At 36.9% G+C, this 16540-nt stretch overlaps 1 protein-coding gene across 1 annotated transcript in view; it reads right to left on the reverse strand.

Moving 5' to 3' along the window:
* Window positions 1-16540, reverse strand: part of SVEP1 (sushi, von Willebrand factor type A, EGF and pentraxin domain containing 1) — a 166670-nt gene that overhangs the window by 138946 nt on the left and 11184 nt on the right. The window contains exon 2 of the mRNA XM_046663234.1: window positions 783-1038. Within this exon, the coding sequence (XP_046519190.1) occupies window positions 783-1038 (256 nt within the window). The remainder of the gene's footprint in view (window positions 1-782; window positions 1039-16540) is intronic.

Raw genomic sequence — 16540 nt, forward strand, 5'->3', positions numbered from 1 at the left:
GAAATCTTGTGTTGCCATAATTTGCCCATCAAACTGAATCTTTCATATGGATACCTACAAAGATCAAGCCTAATTCGCTGTGCAGCTTTGGTTGAGGCCAGATCTCCCGTCATATTCTCCCAATCCGCACTTTCTTTCCTGGCTCACCAAGACACGAGCCCATATTATGCCTGGAAGTTCATCTCACTAAAATCACGCAACTAAACATCCGTATAAATGGGGTACAAAGAACTCTAATGATGGATTTACTGATTTTATTCCCTCTTGGGGTCAGTCCTCTGCAGCTTATACGTAAGCATATCTATCTTCAAATTATCAGGTCAGGAAGTAGCTGAAAAGTATTTAGTGTCACTATATCTTCACGTGTATTTCTGGAAACATTCTGGTGAGATTCACTCTACATGTCTCTGAATGTTTACTTCATCTTTCCAGATAACTGTAAATGAGATCTAAGTCAAGGCTTCCCACTCTGTGTGTGGCTTCAAAACACACCTAAATTCATTCCATTGATTTTAACTATTCTAGGTGGGAGCATATGAATATGTTAGTGAAAATATATCACAGCTGTTAAAAAACAAAACAAAGCAAATAGTCTTGTTGCAAGGTCAGAATATCATCTCTATTGATGAAGTTCAACACATCTCATAGTACACAAAGGACATATGGGCATCCTGCTCAGTGAAAACCCCGAGTTTGGTATTACCTTCTGGTGGGTTTCAAGCAGTAAGCAAGAAGGAAATCCCATTTAAAGGCACAATGCTACGCCATTAGGTTTCCATTACCTTCATGTAATGCCCGGCGAGCTAAAGCCTCAAATTCTTCAAAACTGTGGAGCAGGTAGCAGTGTTCCTCCTTTGGGGTGGAAGCCATGTCATTCAGTTCTCGAATGTTTCCTTGCCATATGCCAAAAGTGAAGATCTCCACTCCAAAATCTCGCAGCGAGGCGGCAACTGGTCTAGGATCTCCCCCATTGGAATATCCATCAGTAATGAGAAATATAACTTTTGTTGAGTTTTCTCTAGAATGGCGAAGAATTTGCTGTAATGAAATAGGGAAAGTTAGGATGAGTTTGTACTGCGTTGGCCTATGTGCTTCCCTTCTTATGTAAGGTAGTATTTGTGAAGATTATTAGCATTTCACAAGAGTGAGGGATGGAACTCTGATTGGTGAGAGTAAAAATAGGCAGACTAGAGCCTACAATGGTCTTCTCATGGAACCACAATAAACCTCAAAAGCATTTAAAATATATCATCATCGTCATCGTCATCATCATCATTGCCATGGAGTTTGCTAATGAAGAGCAACAAATTTTTATAGAATAAATTTTTCTTGATATTATCAATTACTGTTAAACTATTTTTTATTGACTTTCAGGCTCAAAATATGAACCAAATCTGAGTCTCATGTGTCTACTTCCAAGCATATTTACCTAGTGAGAGAGCTAGTTATCTACTCACCTACCTACCTAACTGAACCACCTTAGCATCATCCACTAAAAGCCTAACTAGAAGAAAACTTAACAGAATATGTCTTTTCCAGAGTTAATAATGGCTCATTTGCTTCCTATATTTGTTTTTCCACTGCTCCTCCAAAATTGTAGAATTGACTCAATACTTCATTTTTTTGGACCACCCAGTATCAGCTGTTTTTGGTGGTGTCCTATCTTCATGAGAAAATACTGATTCACTAAATCTGACACTGGAGCTTTATTATTTTAGGACAAGTGAGTTCTGGTTTATAATGTTATATGCTATTCCTTCTTTATAGATAGAAGGACAAAGTGAAACCTTTTTTTAAAAAGGCATCTATTTATTGCCATTGATGCTTTGTAACATCAAACTGTAAAAGGTACAAGAAATCCAGTGGTGACTCTGGCTTGTAATTAAATTTGCTGTTGTTGCTTTTCATTAGAAATGGGTAGAAAAGGTAAAGAAACACCAGAGTATAGTTTCTGGCAAGTTTTTAGGCGGAATTCAATGTTTATTAAGCAACAATTCAAGAAACACTACATTTAGAAGGTTGGAAGAGCAACAATTGTATCCTATGTTCTGTTAAAGTTAAAAGGAGATATTATGATTTAAAAAATAACTTTGCCTGAATTCACTTTACGGGGAAGACTCAGCTATAAAATCCAGATTCTTTCAGATTGTAAGATTCATGTCTGTTGAAAGCATTTTCCATCAGTATAAAATGAATAGGTATTTATTCGAATAATTCTTACCAAATTTTTTTAGCGTTGGTGAGCTAAAGATAAAGCTGTTAAACCTGAATTTAAAGGCAATGAAACTGAAAATGACTCTAGAGAACATCTGGAAAGCCGGCAATTTGAGAAGAGGTATTCAAATACTTGACCGCACTCCTCAAAAAGACAAGTGAAATAAAGGAAAATAAATAGTGCGGATGGGATCATAGCGAAGACAGGCACAGAGGGCAGGTGTGTGTGGTAGAACAGTATGTGAGATATTAACAGAGTCATTCCCCCAAATACACAGACTGAGGGGCCCAATCAATAATATCAAAATTCTTGGCACTTTTTTCCCCATATTTTCAAACTTATTGGCATAAGCCAGTGATAATAAGATCTGTTTATTGTCTGCATCAAAATTCTTGGCTGTTAAAATCTAAAAAGCTGCCCCCTTACTGAATGACAGGAAGATCTGGACAAATACTTGGTAAGTATGAGATATTTCCTTACTCCAGACAAGGAAAGAAACTCTGAGGAAAGGAAGAGAAAGAGTTAGAGGGGAATAAGAGATTTTAGATGCTGCTGTGAGGCTGTGTCCTCTACGCCAATCCCTCCACACCCCAACTCAGTCACAGAAGAAGAGATGATTGACATCCCTTTAGGTATAGGGATCTATAGGTCCTCTTTCCATTTGGATATTTGAGATAGTGGCCCACAGAAGTGCCCTTGGTCACAATGACATGGGACAATAGAATAAAACTATGCGGGATGTTGAAGGAGAGAGGACCTGATGAGTCTTCTGTACTCCTGGAAACACTTAGGAGAGAGAGAGTTGATACAAGATTGACTCCTGAAGGAGTCTGGCAATATTGAGGATGTGGCAGTGGAGGACATCATGGACCGTATGAGCCAAAGGCCAGATACAGATGTGTCTCTCTCAGGCAATAACTGGAATGGACTAAAATACACACACACACACACACAGACACACACACATTATTTTAGTTCGGTACCACCTCTGGGGAAAAATCCAATTTTCTGTTATGGATGGCATGAAGTGAGATATTATTTTGTCTTTAAAATTATTCATCAGTATTCAAAGGGTAGCTGCTCATTCTAGTACTCCCAGATGTGGCAGACTGTGTTCACATTATCCTTGCTCCTTACTAAGTGATAAACTCTTCTTTCCTGAGTTGATCCCTAACCTCCACGGACACTCCTGTAGTTTTTGCTCATTTGATTACTCTCTCTTCTACAAGACCACAGCAGCTAACTGTAAGCAAGACACTAAGAAAGTGAGAATTGTGATGGAAAGGAGGAGAAGACAGAAAAAAAGTAAATTGTCCTTTTCAATATGGTACTCTTGATAGCGCCTGACACAGAGTATGTGCTCATAAATATTTACTCAATGAATGAATCAATGAATGAGTGGTGTGGATAAACTCTAGGATACTTTAAAGAGAATTACTTGAGTGAGTCAGTCAAATGAGCAATGGGAATGTACAGAATATCTGTGTGTGTGCTTATTATGTACAGTTTTGTACAAAAAAGATAGAGATTTCTTTTTGTGCCCTTATTGTCCTTCTGACATGAACAAATACTCTCCTGTAATACTAATCTCAGTTCATGTCAATAACATTCCCTAACAACAAGATTAGAATTTGAGACCTTGTTGTACTATTCTTTACATACAGAACACTTTAAGCTGTGACTCTATCACAGCTGAAAAAGCTTCTTTAAGCTTTTTCTTCTCTTCTTGCAGAGAACCGATGAGTATTTACAGGAACCATTATATCTGTTGGCAAGACAATATATTAAGTTTAAAATAGCAAGAAGAATAGCAGTATTAGTAGTCCAAGCAAAGAATTACACAAGATCTGGGTTTGGAATGCACTTTAAAGATAGAGGAGGAATGGATGATTTACTGAAAATAATTTAGCCCCCTCCCCCAATCTTTGTGCTTCTTCATACTTAAAAAAACCCATAATTCAATAAAAACATTTTTCATTCCACAGATCTAAGAAGTAAATAGAGCTGTGGTAATGTTTGTGGAATGTGGTAGAGGTCCAGCACTCAATTCTCTTTTTAGTGTTCCTGAAATAGTTTACATCATCCACAATCCTTTGTAAGGCATTTAAGAAATCGAATTTTTTGGTCCAGAATATTGAATGAGGCAAACCCTTTGCTGCCAAAGAAAGACTCAACATGGACTTTGTATGGCAAAAAGGTTATCACCATCTGTATTATATCAAGCGTCTGATTAGTTTGTATAAATATCTGGCAGGAAAGTAAGCTCCCCTTGTCCAGCAATAGTCATTAGAATGATAAAAATGCAGGGTTGTGCAACATTGTTCTAACACCCGAGATCCATCACCGTTACACAAGACTGCCACCCACCCTGCCCCCCAAGTCAGGCCACAAGGGAACTCTTTTGAAAAATGGTCTTGAAAGAAAAAGAGAGGTCAAAATGAATCTGACGTGGGGACAATATTTGCCCTTGAGCTCCATTAATTAAACTACGTGTAGATGTAACACCAACCACAGCACAACCTTAGCTGCAATTACCCACTGCAGCCAACCTTCACTGAGGATAGTAAGCAGAGCAGCTCATAAGCCCTCTTTTAAAAAGTTCGATTTCGTGCACGGATACCTATTGTGACCATATCAGAGCCACTCTCCTTCAGGAAGTAGAAAACTAGTAAATTACGTCAGTGCTTCAACTTGATTTCCACATGTGTTTTTTACCTTGTTAGGAAACATTAAGTACAAACAAAACACCGTAAACTACTTACAATACTTTCCTCACCCTTCAAATTCTAAAATTTCACCAAGCTTCATCTGTTAGTTAATATTTTTAATTTGAATACCCAAATATTCTTCAGTTCAAGGAATGTTTTTGTTTTACATTTTTGAACAGGATTTCTGGGAAAAGAAGTCACTCATCTTTTGGTTCATCATTTTCCAGACTTCACATATTCTATTCATTTTTCATTTCTATCTCATCCTGCTTTCTTCTGAATTTGGTGGAACTGTCTCAAGCTTTTCTTCCATATCACTGCTTGGGTTTTATGCAGTGTTGTTTCACTTCTCTTCTAATTAAGAATTAATCCTGGCATTGCATTTATTTTTCCCTCTTACAATATTTCTTTATTTTACACAGTTTTCTCTTTATTCCCTTCAGCTTCTCAGCCAGTTTTGTTTTCATTTCTGTCCTTTATCCATCCTCATTTCTCATCTCCATTTCAAGGTTTTATTTACTTACATTGAGTGCATGGAACAAATGCTTTCTAGGATTTAGTTCTGCTTTTCATAGTGAATTCTTGCATTTTATCTGTATCTCACATTCTAGCTTTATTTCATTTAGCAAAATATTTTCAAAGAAGACATATAGAAGGTTTTTTTTTTCCTCTGGGGCTGGCCCCATGTCCAAGCACTTAGGTTCACATGCTCCACTTCAGTGGCCCAGGGTTCTCTGGTTCAGATCCTGGGCATGGACCTACATGCCACTCATCAAGCCACGCTGTGGTGGCGTCCCATATAGAAAAACTAGAATGATTTACAATTAGGATATACAAGTACATACTGGGGCTTTGGGGAACAAAAAGAAAAGGAAGATTTGCAACAGATGTTAGCTCAGGGTCAATCTTTCTCACCAAAAAGTAAAAAACAACAAAAAAAGTTTTTTCCCCCTCATCCATGAATGAAGAAGTATATCCAGCTACTATTATTACTATTAAAACAAACTGATAACCTATCCAAGTAACCGACAAAGAGGGTTAAGAAAAAGCCATACACTGCGTCTGTTTAAAAACAGAGAGTCTAGATCAGCACCGTCCAGTAGAATTTTCTATAACGACTGACATGTTATCTGCTCTGTTCAACACAATAGCCACAAGTTACATGTTGCTACTGAACACTTGAGATGAGGCTATTGTAACTGAGGAACTGAATTTATAATTTTATCTAATTTTAATTAATTTAAATTTAAATAGCCACATCTGGCTAGAGGCTACACTATTGGACAGTACAGGTCAAGACAGATATATCCCATTCCAGGAGGGAAAAACACAAAAAGTCTAGAGCAGGCCTATGAAATATTCTGTAAACTCAAGAACTGCAAAATGAACTTGAAGACTTAGAAGAATACATCATTTAATACCTAAATAAGATGAAAATAAGCACAAAGGAGTGGTGCTCAGGATGTAGAAAGTCAAAGTCTCCATGGAAACAGGAACTGAGAGTCACAGAAAGAGAACAGGCTAAGAGGAAAACAGAGATGTGTCACAGGAGAGGGATTTGATAAGGAAATAATGCAAGGAAACCCAAACACAATGGAAGACACAGAAATTCACATTGGCAGTAGTGAAATAAACTGTCAGAAATTCAAACTGATGGAGTTTAGTAGAAATTTTAGTGTAGAAAAGCTGCCAACTAACCCCATTTATAAACATAGACGCACAATTCTGAATAAATACTTCCAAACTGAATTCAACTAATATTCAAAGGATCTTTCCGCTTTACTCAATAAGCCTGACTCCTCAAATGCAAAAATAGGTTAAAATTAGTAAACCTTTTGCCATAATACAACACAGTAATTGTCCCAATTAAAAGAAAAAATAATCTAAGATACTAAGAACACATTCAATAAAATTAAGTTCTGCTTTATTTTAATAAATATTTCAGAATAAAAAGATACCTCATTAATATGATAGATTATCTATCTCAAAGCAACAACATAAGTTACACTTAACTGTGAAAACCCAGCCTATTTCCCAATTAGATAAGGAGCAATCAGCAATTCTAAGTATTTTCACTATTAGTTAAAATCATTCTGAAATTTCTAGCCAAGACAATAAGAGACAAAACCACGATAAGCACTGCACTTCTTAAAGCTTCTGCTCCTTCTCAAAACATCAAAATTAAAAAGGAACAAACTGGAAAACATATTAACTAAGCTTATCAAATAAAGTATTAAGGTCCTTAACATACAAAGAACTTTGACATACCTCTAAAGGAACAGAAAGAGGAAAATAACAGAAACCTAGGTGAATGTTTTGACCAAACAAAATGAAGACTAAAAAGAAAAGATGCTATTTGTCAGAAAACCAGAAAATCATTTAACTTCACTCATAACCAAAATAATGTAAGTTAAATAATAGCAATACTATTTTTTCACTTCTCGAATGGCCAAAGATTTTTTTTAATTTAAAAATTATAAAATAAGTGGGGAGACATTCTTCTATCGGAAATGCCACCTGGATTGATAATATTTGGAGTGCTGTGTGACACAGCAACCGAAGCCTTATAAATCTCACACAATTTGAACTACAATTCTACATCTAAGACTATCTTAAGGAAATAACCATGGATACCCATAAAAAATGATCAAAAGGATGTGTATCCCAGAATAACTTGCAATAGTAAAAAAATGGAAACAATAAAAAAGTCCAACAATAGGTTACTGGTTAAATAAATTACAGGGAAATCACGAAATATCATTATAAGCCCTTTTTGAATAATATTCAATTTAAAAAGTAGATAATCAAATACAATGATTTTATTACATTAGTGTGCATGTACTGCAGGTACGTGCATGTATGTAAAAGTATGACTGACAGTACATACATCAAAATGATGGCTATCTCTTGGTAGTATATTTAGGGGGTTTTATTTGCTTCTTTATTGTAGTTTTATATCATTTCCAAATTTTCTCTTTCTCTTGTTCTCTATTCCTCCTCTGGGGAATGTCATGCGATCTCAGAACTTTGAGTCTCACCTATAGACTAATGACTCCTCAATCTATGCCAAATTAAACTCAAACTCCCAATGTAAAGTTCCCATGGCCCAGTAGACACCTCTGCCTGAAAGTGCCATAGGCCTCTCAAACTCAACACATCCTCTCCAAGCACAAATAAGGGTTCCCACCTCTTGTTTTGAAGATACATCAATATCTTATATAATTAACGGATAGTGGCACCATAATCTATCCCATTTTACAAGTCTGCAATCTAGGAGTAATCTATGATGCCTTCTTTCTGTCACCTTTAGCAATGCATCCAGACCTGTATACTTCACCTCAGAATTATCTACCTACCTCACAATCCTATTGCCCAGCCTCGGTTCAGGTACGGCATATTGGTTCTGCATGGATTATTGTAAAACAAGAGTTGTTTTAAGCATTTCTGTCTGAAACTGCTCTTCTTTCATGTCCATTGTCTGACCTGCCATCAAAGTTATCTTTCTGAAATACTGACTTAATCATATTTTGAAACTTCCATTATTTTTCCTGTCTACAAAATAAAGTCTAAATTTCTTTACATGTCCTTTTACTATCCAGTCCCAAATAATACTTCCAGAGACATGCCTTACCACACCCCTTTCTCCCGCCTACTTCCCCAACCTACCTCTTCTACTATATTCTCGCTACACTAGTCTTTTTGGAGGTTTCAGAACATACCAACCTTTCCTTATGTTCAGTCTGCCTAGAAATTCTTAACAGCTCTTTCTCACCTGCCACTATGTCTACTTCCACTCTTGCTAGTTCTTCAAAATCCAGATCAAAGTTCATCTCCTCTTTGAAACTTTCTCAAATTCTTCTGCTGTGCAGAAAATATTAAATCCACCTCAGTGCTCCCACTTCATTCCATTATTCTAACTCCATCACAATTATAGGTAGTGCTTATCTATCTGGCTATACCCTTAGCTAGATAGCAAGATACTCTATGGCAAGGATTGACTCATGTTTTTACTCTACTGAAGATCAAAAACCCATTAACAGATGAACGGATAAAGAAGATATGGTGTATATATATATACAATGGAATAGTACTCAGCCATAAAACTAGATGACATCTGACCATTTGCAACAACACGGATGGACCCTGAGGGTATAATGCTAAGTAAAATAAGTCAGACAGAGAAAGACAAATATCTTTCAGACAAACATGATTTCACTCATATGTGGAAGATTTAAAACAACAACAAACAAACAAACAAACAAACACATAGAGACAGAGAACAGACTGGTGGTTACCAGAGGGGAAACAGGATGCAGGAGGGGTGAAATGGGTAAACGGGGTCATTTGTATGGTGATAGACAGAAACCAGAGTTTTGGTGGCGAACAGGATGTAACCTATACAGAAGTCCAATTATGATGTATGCCTGAAATTTACATAATGTTATAAACCAATGTTAAATCAAGTAAAGAAAATAAAAATTAAAAATAACTATGAAATAAGTGGAGGAAAGAATAAACAAGCAAATGCCTGAATTCTCACTAGCTATATGGCAAACATGCAGAATAAACTAATAAATTCTAGGCCAAGTTACAGTAAATCTTGTTCTGCAATTGTGAAATGAAAACTCTTATAAATATTATATTTAAACTTATTTCACCAAATCCATATGGAGCTTATGTTATATACCAGGCACCGTGCTAGGGATTTTTAATTATGCTATTTGATGATACAACAGAACCATTCCCTAACAACAAACAAGCAAAAAGTAAAACAATGACAAAAGTATAACAGGAAAGAGTATTCTGTAGTAACTGAGCTTTCCTATATATACTGTAATATCAAATAAATCATATTTAGTGTGTCTCATTTATTTTAAGTATTAACTCAGGTTTCATAGACTGAAATTCTAGAACGAAAAAAGAATGCTGGCTTGGGTAACATTTAGGCTATTTATTACAGTCTAGCCAAATCACAGAAAAACCAGAGGGACAAAAGAGAACATAATCTCAGATTTATGATCACAGAGTTTTTCCACCCACATACATGCTTTAGTTATTAAACAGGGTCACAAATCATTTTGAAATGGACCCATAGGGACAGTACATCAGATTGGGAAATGATGTGTACAGGAGTTGATGAGTAGCAGACTTAATCTAGACTGTGAAAAACAGAAGAAGCAAAAGACCAAACAAATCTCCAGTGATGCCAGACTCCACCATCCATTCGATAAACACACAGGGAATAAAGAAAATCTGAATAGCCAAAAGTAAAGTCATCAGAACTGAAGTGAAAATGAAAGAGAGCTAAATGACATGTCACTTAAACAAACCGCTAATTTATTACAAGATAAAAAAATCAAATTTAAATGTATTAATATTGTTATGAATAAATTTACAAAATGATTTCAGTTGACATGTTAAATGCTTATGACTGAGTAGCAGTTAGTCCATAAAGTCAAAGATATTAGAGAATTTATTCATGTGCCTCATATCAAGAGGCCAAAGGAGAAAGTAAGATAATCTCAAATGATACCTGGGCATCAATCTATGGTTTTACAAATGACTTAGGCAAAGAATCCGCAGACTCTTTACTTAATACGACAAAGAGAATTATCATAAACCAATGGGCACAATCACTCTTGAAGCACTCTCATTAAATTCAGGGACAAGGTAAGAATGTTCCATCATGTCTGTTTGGGAAGTCTAGCCAAATAATGAGGCAAGAAATAGAAATAAGTGTCATAAAAAAAGTACTCATATTTCAAATGGAAGAATCAAGTTGAAAGGAACTATTGAGAGGTGCTGAGAAAGAGTTATGCACATGAATAGCTACTTTATCTGCAAAATTTACCAGTAACAACTGACTAGTAATAGGAGATTTGAAAATTCAGTTGCGGTATATCTACATGATAAAATATACTTGAAAGGTAATTTTAGGAAAATTTTATTGTGTGGGAAAAATTTCGTTATGCAGCTTTAAAAATAAAAATTAGAGAACACGCTTTTGATACATATTTACATATAATCATATAGGCACTCACACACATAAAAAAAGGAAGAGACAAAAACTGTAATAGTTACTATATTATCCTGTGTTATCTAAAACTATCAGTGGATATATAATTTCCGCAATAAGGTAAAGAAGCAAAAATTATTTTTAGAGAAACACCTGCAGACTTTTAATGGTTACCATTGAATTAAAGGTATTTGGACAGTTTTAAGATAAAAATTTATGAAGGATGGTCTTAACCACATTTTGTTGTCAATAAGCATTGGATATCCACTTAATTAGCTTAAACAAACGGTATTTATTGGAAGCATATAGAAATATCTCTCCATACCCAAGAAGAGAGAGAAGAACTGGACCTCAAGAGAGACTGGAACAGGAACAAGCCGCAGGAACCACAGCGGCTGCTCCTTCTAACCTTCCATCTGCTTCCTTCTCATGGGGGCCACGCTGTATCTTTTCTCAGTTTCTGTCCTCACACCTTCATCATTCACTTCTCCTTACAGTGATGGGATTCCTCTGGTTCACTGTGTAGTCTTAACTCTATATTCCCTACATACTGGTAAAAAAAATCTACTGTGTCAGAGCTCTTTGTGCCCTGGTCTAAATTTCCAGGAGAAAGAAAGAATGTAAACAATTCATCTCAATCTCTGACTTGCCACCCTCAATCCACACAGAAAGGGACACCCTCCATAGGTGGGCAAAGGACTGAGGAGGCGGCTGTGTGTGGTTCTCAGTGAAAATGGTTGTTGATGGACACGGACTACAGAAGAAATGAGCTACAAGGAAAAGGAAGTTAATGTTATGCCTAGATTTACCTAGGAGAAAAATTGCTTTGGAAATTTATCAGATCAAACTATCCTTCCAAAAAAGCACCAAATGCCAGGAAACGTGGTGTAGGGATTGGGCTAATCCAAGTGTAAAACTATTATTGAGGAAGTAGAAAACTGTTATTTATGATTCAAACTGTCAGGAAAGAAATCATGCTGTTTTACCAGGAATTTTAATAGCAACTATGAAGGAAAAGTTTAGTGGGAGTCTAGAATAGACAAAAGACACAAAGAATCTAACCATCATATCGCAAATATTTGGGCTTCAGGAATAACCCAATTCTAAAACTCTACAAAAAGCCAGATATATTTCAAATCAAATGTAGTGACCCATGGGGAATTCAAAGGAATGGGGTTGAGGGGAGATTTTAAGTTCATGAACTTACAGTGTATTTTATTTGTTATGGTTATCCTAAATTTATCAAAAACACATTTAATTGTGACATTTATTAGTATTCCAAATAAATGACATTTGGAAGTGTTTTTGTTTTTCTTTTCTTTTTTTGTTTTGTATTTTAGTTTGTATGAATGATCACATGAACTACCATTAAAGAGCAAAAGATTCTGTGTTTCATATTTCAAAAAAAACCACCACTGAAATTAAACCCCAAATGATTTACGGTTGAGTTTGCATAGATTACGAGATTTATTATATGTATATACTTAAATAATCAATGACTGTAGTAATATTTACATATGTCATCATTCAAAGGAATTGAGTTTTAAAATTACCTTGAGTATAATATAGTCTCTGGTGGGTTAATCAATTCTTACAATTTAATTACACACTGGCACTTGGAACAGTGACAGTGTTCCTTAAATATGCATTGGATATGTAAATTAATCTAGTTTATTGTCTAAGGTACTTGAAGAAAGCTTTTTCCAAGCTTTGACGATCATAAGCTGACTATTAAAGCAAGGTTTTTTTACCCAAAGAAACTACTAAAATAGTCATAAGGGAAGTTTTTTTACTTTTGTGAAATGGAGCAGCATGTAAAAAAACAGGAATATTAAAATGCAGGGGAACACTGAGTAGCTCAGAGTAGGATAAACTGAATTTAGTTGGAAGACCAAGTTTTGTACTGAGGTTTGGCATACAAGTTTATAAACTTAAGTTTACACTGTATGATATTTTGAGACGGGGACTAGATGTACCTAGGACTAGAAAAATGGATTTTGCTTGAGTCACATTTTTATTTTAATGAAGGGTGTGAGCTTGAGTACAGGCCTTGGATCAGAGAAACCTAAGAATTCAGAAAACTAGATAAATGAAGAGGACAGAGGCAGATACGTTGCAAATAGAAGCTATGACCTCACACTGTCTCAGTGTCTTGGTCTCCGCAACGATTGGCAGAGACATCCGCCAAGGTACACGAGGTGGGGGATGCTAGCCAATGCAATTCTTTGTATAAAAATGACATCAGAGAGGCAATTTCCCGGACTGAACGGGGTGAAGGGCGTGGGTGATGACGGTGATCACTTGGGATTATCAGGCACTTTAGAGAGTGTCCATTCAAATGACAGTTCACTCCTCTTAGTCCTGCGTCTGCTCCATTTGGCCTTTTGCTTGGCCATCCACATACCCAAGTCCCCCTCATGGCTGTCCTCTCTGCCTCATGTCTTTGCAATGAACTTCATTGATGAGTATGTACCAGATCCGCACCTACTAGATCTGACAATATAGCATAGAGGCACTATTACATGGTGGTTAAGAATTTAGACTTTTGGCCCAGACTGCCTGGATTTGAATTCCAGCACCTTGACTTACCAGCAGTGTAATTTTGGTCAAGTTACTTATACTCTCTGTGCCTCAGTTTCCTCATCTGTACTTGGAGATAATAATAATAACCTAACTGAGGAGGTTTTTCTGTTGCAAGGATTTAATGAATTCATACAGGGAAAGGGCTTAGAGTGGTACCTGAAAAATAGTAATTACTCATTATCATTATTATGATTAGCAAAAGGAACTTTTAACATGTAGCTAAAATATGTCTGTCAAGTAGATAAGCCAAATACAATGAAACCAATATTTCACTCAAAGCTGTGAATGAAAACAAGTAGGCACATTTGTGGAGGCTGACAAGATAGGATTAGGAAAAATTATGACTCTATAACCAATAACCATACAACTCCACCTGAGCCAAGAAGAGGTGATAATGTCTTGGGCTGAGGAACAGAAAAACAACTACTTGAACCTGTGCTGTTATGAGGATGACATTATGGGAGTGGTTAAAGGGCAGTGCTGACAGTGACATGGAGAAGGGACAAGAATCCAAAACTTCAGATGCCTGTAGATACTGAACTCACTGGAAGGAGTTTTCTCTGAGGTGCTGGGGGGTTTGCCTCCTTCACCAGATTTACGGGAAAAAAGAATCTCAGACACCTCTCTGAGATTCTACTCAATACTCACATTGCTCCCTTGGGAAAGTGGTCTGAAGAGTAAATTTGCTGAAAGTACTATAATCTATCATTTAAAAGTCAAGCATTCATTGAATATTCCTTTGAGAAGATGTCATAACTATCCTTGTTTTAGTTAGAAAAAAAATCAGAGACGCACAATACTATCCTTGATATATGAAAATTAAAACCATTAAGTATACAAAGATATCTCTTTTCAAGAATTCTAAGATTATAATGAATACCATTTTCTAGGTCCCATAGCAGACAGAAAATCAAATAAGATGGGATCTCTGTCCTCAACAAGCAGAGGAGTGACAGACATCACCTAGATAACAAGTGCTATGAAAGAGTTATATACATTTCCCTATAATTTCCTTATCTAATTAGATATGTCCATACAGCATTTCTCCACAATTTGGGAAAACATCAAATAGGTGAATATAGATGACCCTGAAAAATTCCTGCAAAGAACTATACTGCTGAGGCTTAAACTACCTCTGTCTACTAAATTCTGATATTAGGTCTTATGCCTTGAAACTATAGAAGAAACTATAGAAGGAAGGGAAAATTTTGAAAGAGCAGAAAGTGAAAGGAAATAAAGAAAAAGTCATTGGTGCTTTCTGTGTTTGTGGACTCCTAAACGCTGGCCAGTGTTTGTGTTCTTTGGAGAACTCTCCATCTTTCCTCAGTTTCCACTTCCAGTAGTACACCCAATAACTTCTTACTACTGGAGTTGCCTTGCTTAATGGGCAATAAAGGGAGTCATGTCCAGCTATTGTCCATGGTCCTCCTTCACCCCCGGAAAAGTCACCCATCCTTGCTTTGCCAAATGTTGATAGTGCAGGCTGTTCCTCTGAGGTCCCCTTTCTGCCTGCAACAGTAGACACTGTCAATGCCCCCCAGCCTCCCCCTCCATCATCCCCATATTCTAGTGTCTGGATCTCCTTGCCTGAGGGCTTCCTTTGGTACCTGGAGACCCCTCTGTCCACTTGCACGGGAGGTGAGAGTGACAGAGAATTAACGCCCTCCAGGGAGCAACTCTCAACAGTGATTGACAGGAGACGGTCTACGGATAGCCCAAATTCCACTCACTTGTAATAATTCTAAGGCTTGACTTCTACACTGGCTCCCAGTGTTCCCCAGTGGGATTAAGCACCAGTTACCTTTCTGTTGTTGGTTCCCTTCCTTGTCTCACGTCTCCACTCTGCTATCAATGTTTACTAGCTTCACTTCCCAAACTGCTTCTGGCAGAACCCAAACTGAAACATCGGCCCTGCCTCTGGCTTGCTTTATCTCCATTAAATAGGCACAGGGGTAAACCAAGACTTCTACTCAAGTAAATTGCCAACCAGTATATACAACGCTGGTCTCCCCTTCACTTAACTGCTGGAAGGGGAAAGCACTCCATGAGGGGCAGGAGAGATTGGCCTTTCAATATGAACACTGATCTTCCCCAAAGCCAAGATCCCATGCCTGCTCTGTTCCTCTGTCTCTGGTTTTCTCTTCTCCTCAGTTCTCTGATGGTATAAACTTGATTAGGGTGCTGGGTGGGAGTGGTGGTGGGGATAGTTGATTTTGTAGGGCGTGTTCTGCACAGTAGCCATGAACTCTGGGGAAATGTATCCTTCTCAATTGCTGGAGGCCTTCTTTAAAATGTGGAATATCCAGTGCTCATTAGTTTAAGCCATGGGTCCTGGTGCCAAATCTGGGACAATAAAGAAAGTCCGACATAACATCCCATTGCAGACGAGTATTTAAAATACAGATTTTTACTACCGATTAGATGCATATAGCCTAAACTTTGTATCTTTATTGCTAGAAAATTCCAAAAATAACAGCCTGAAATCATCACTTTGGGAGCAACATTTAAAAGCCAAGAATGCATATTTTGAAGCAAATTGTGACTAAAAAGTGAGAAATCTTGGCTAGAAATTACTGTGAAAAACACAAACAAAAATTGCTTAATTTCTTTCAAAGTCAATTGCAGATTCATCTGGAAAGGTAAAGCCTATAAAATAGGGTTAAAATGATGGGGCCTTATTTGCAGATATGACTCCATTGGTCGAGGTGAAAATGAGTGAGCCAAGTTGAAAGAGGTGCCCTTATCAAAATACCCTATCAAACAACACATTTGAATGTGCCTGAACTCTCGCCATCATCAACAGCAGGCAAAGAGATTGCCTTTTACTGCACAGAACAAAAATCACAATAAAAAATGAAGCTGGAGAGCTAGAGAAGGAGAATTAATTGTGGAAAATGGGTCCTTTGAGGCAACTATTTCACTTACATGTGATAACACTGGCGGATTAGAGAATATCCTTCTTCTCTGAGAATGTTCTTTGATGAGTATTGCTAGTCAGAGTAAGAGAGACTGACAAAG

The sequence above is a fragment of the Equus quagga genome, chromosome 1, assembly GCF_021613505.1.
Source record: "Equus quagga isolate Etosha38 chromosome 1, UCLA_HA_Equagga_1.0, whole genome shotgun sequence".
Lineage (NCBI taxonomy): Eukaryota > Metazoa > Chordata > Mammalia > Perissodactyla > Equidae > Equus > Equus quagga.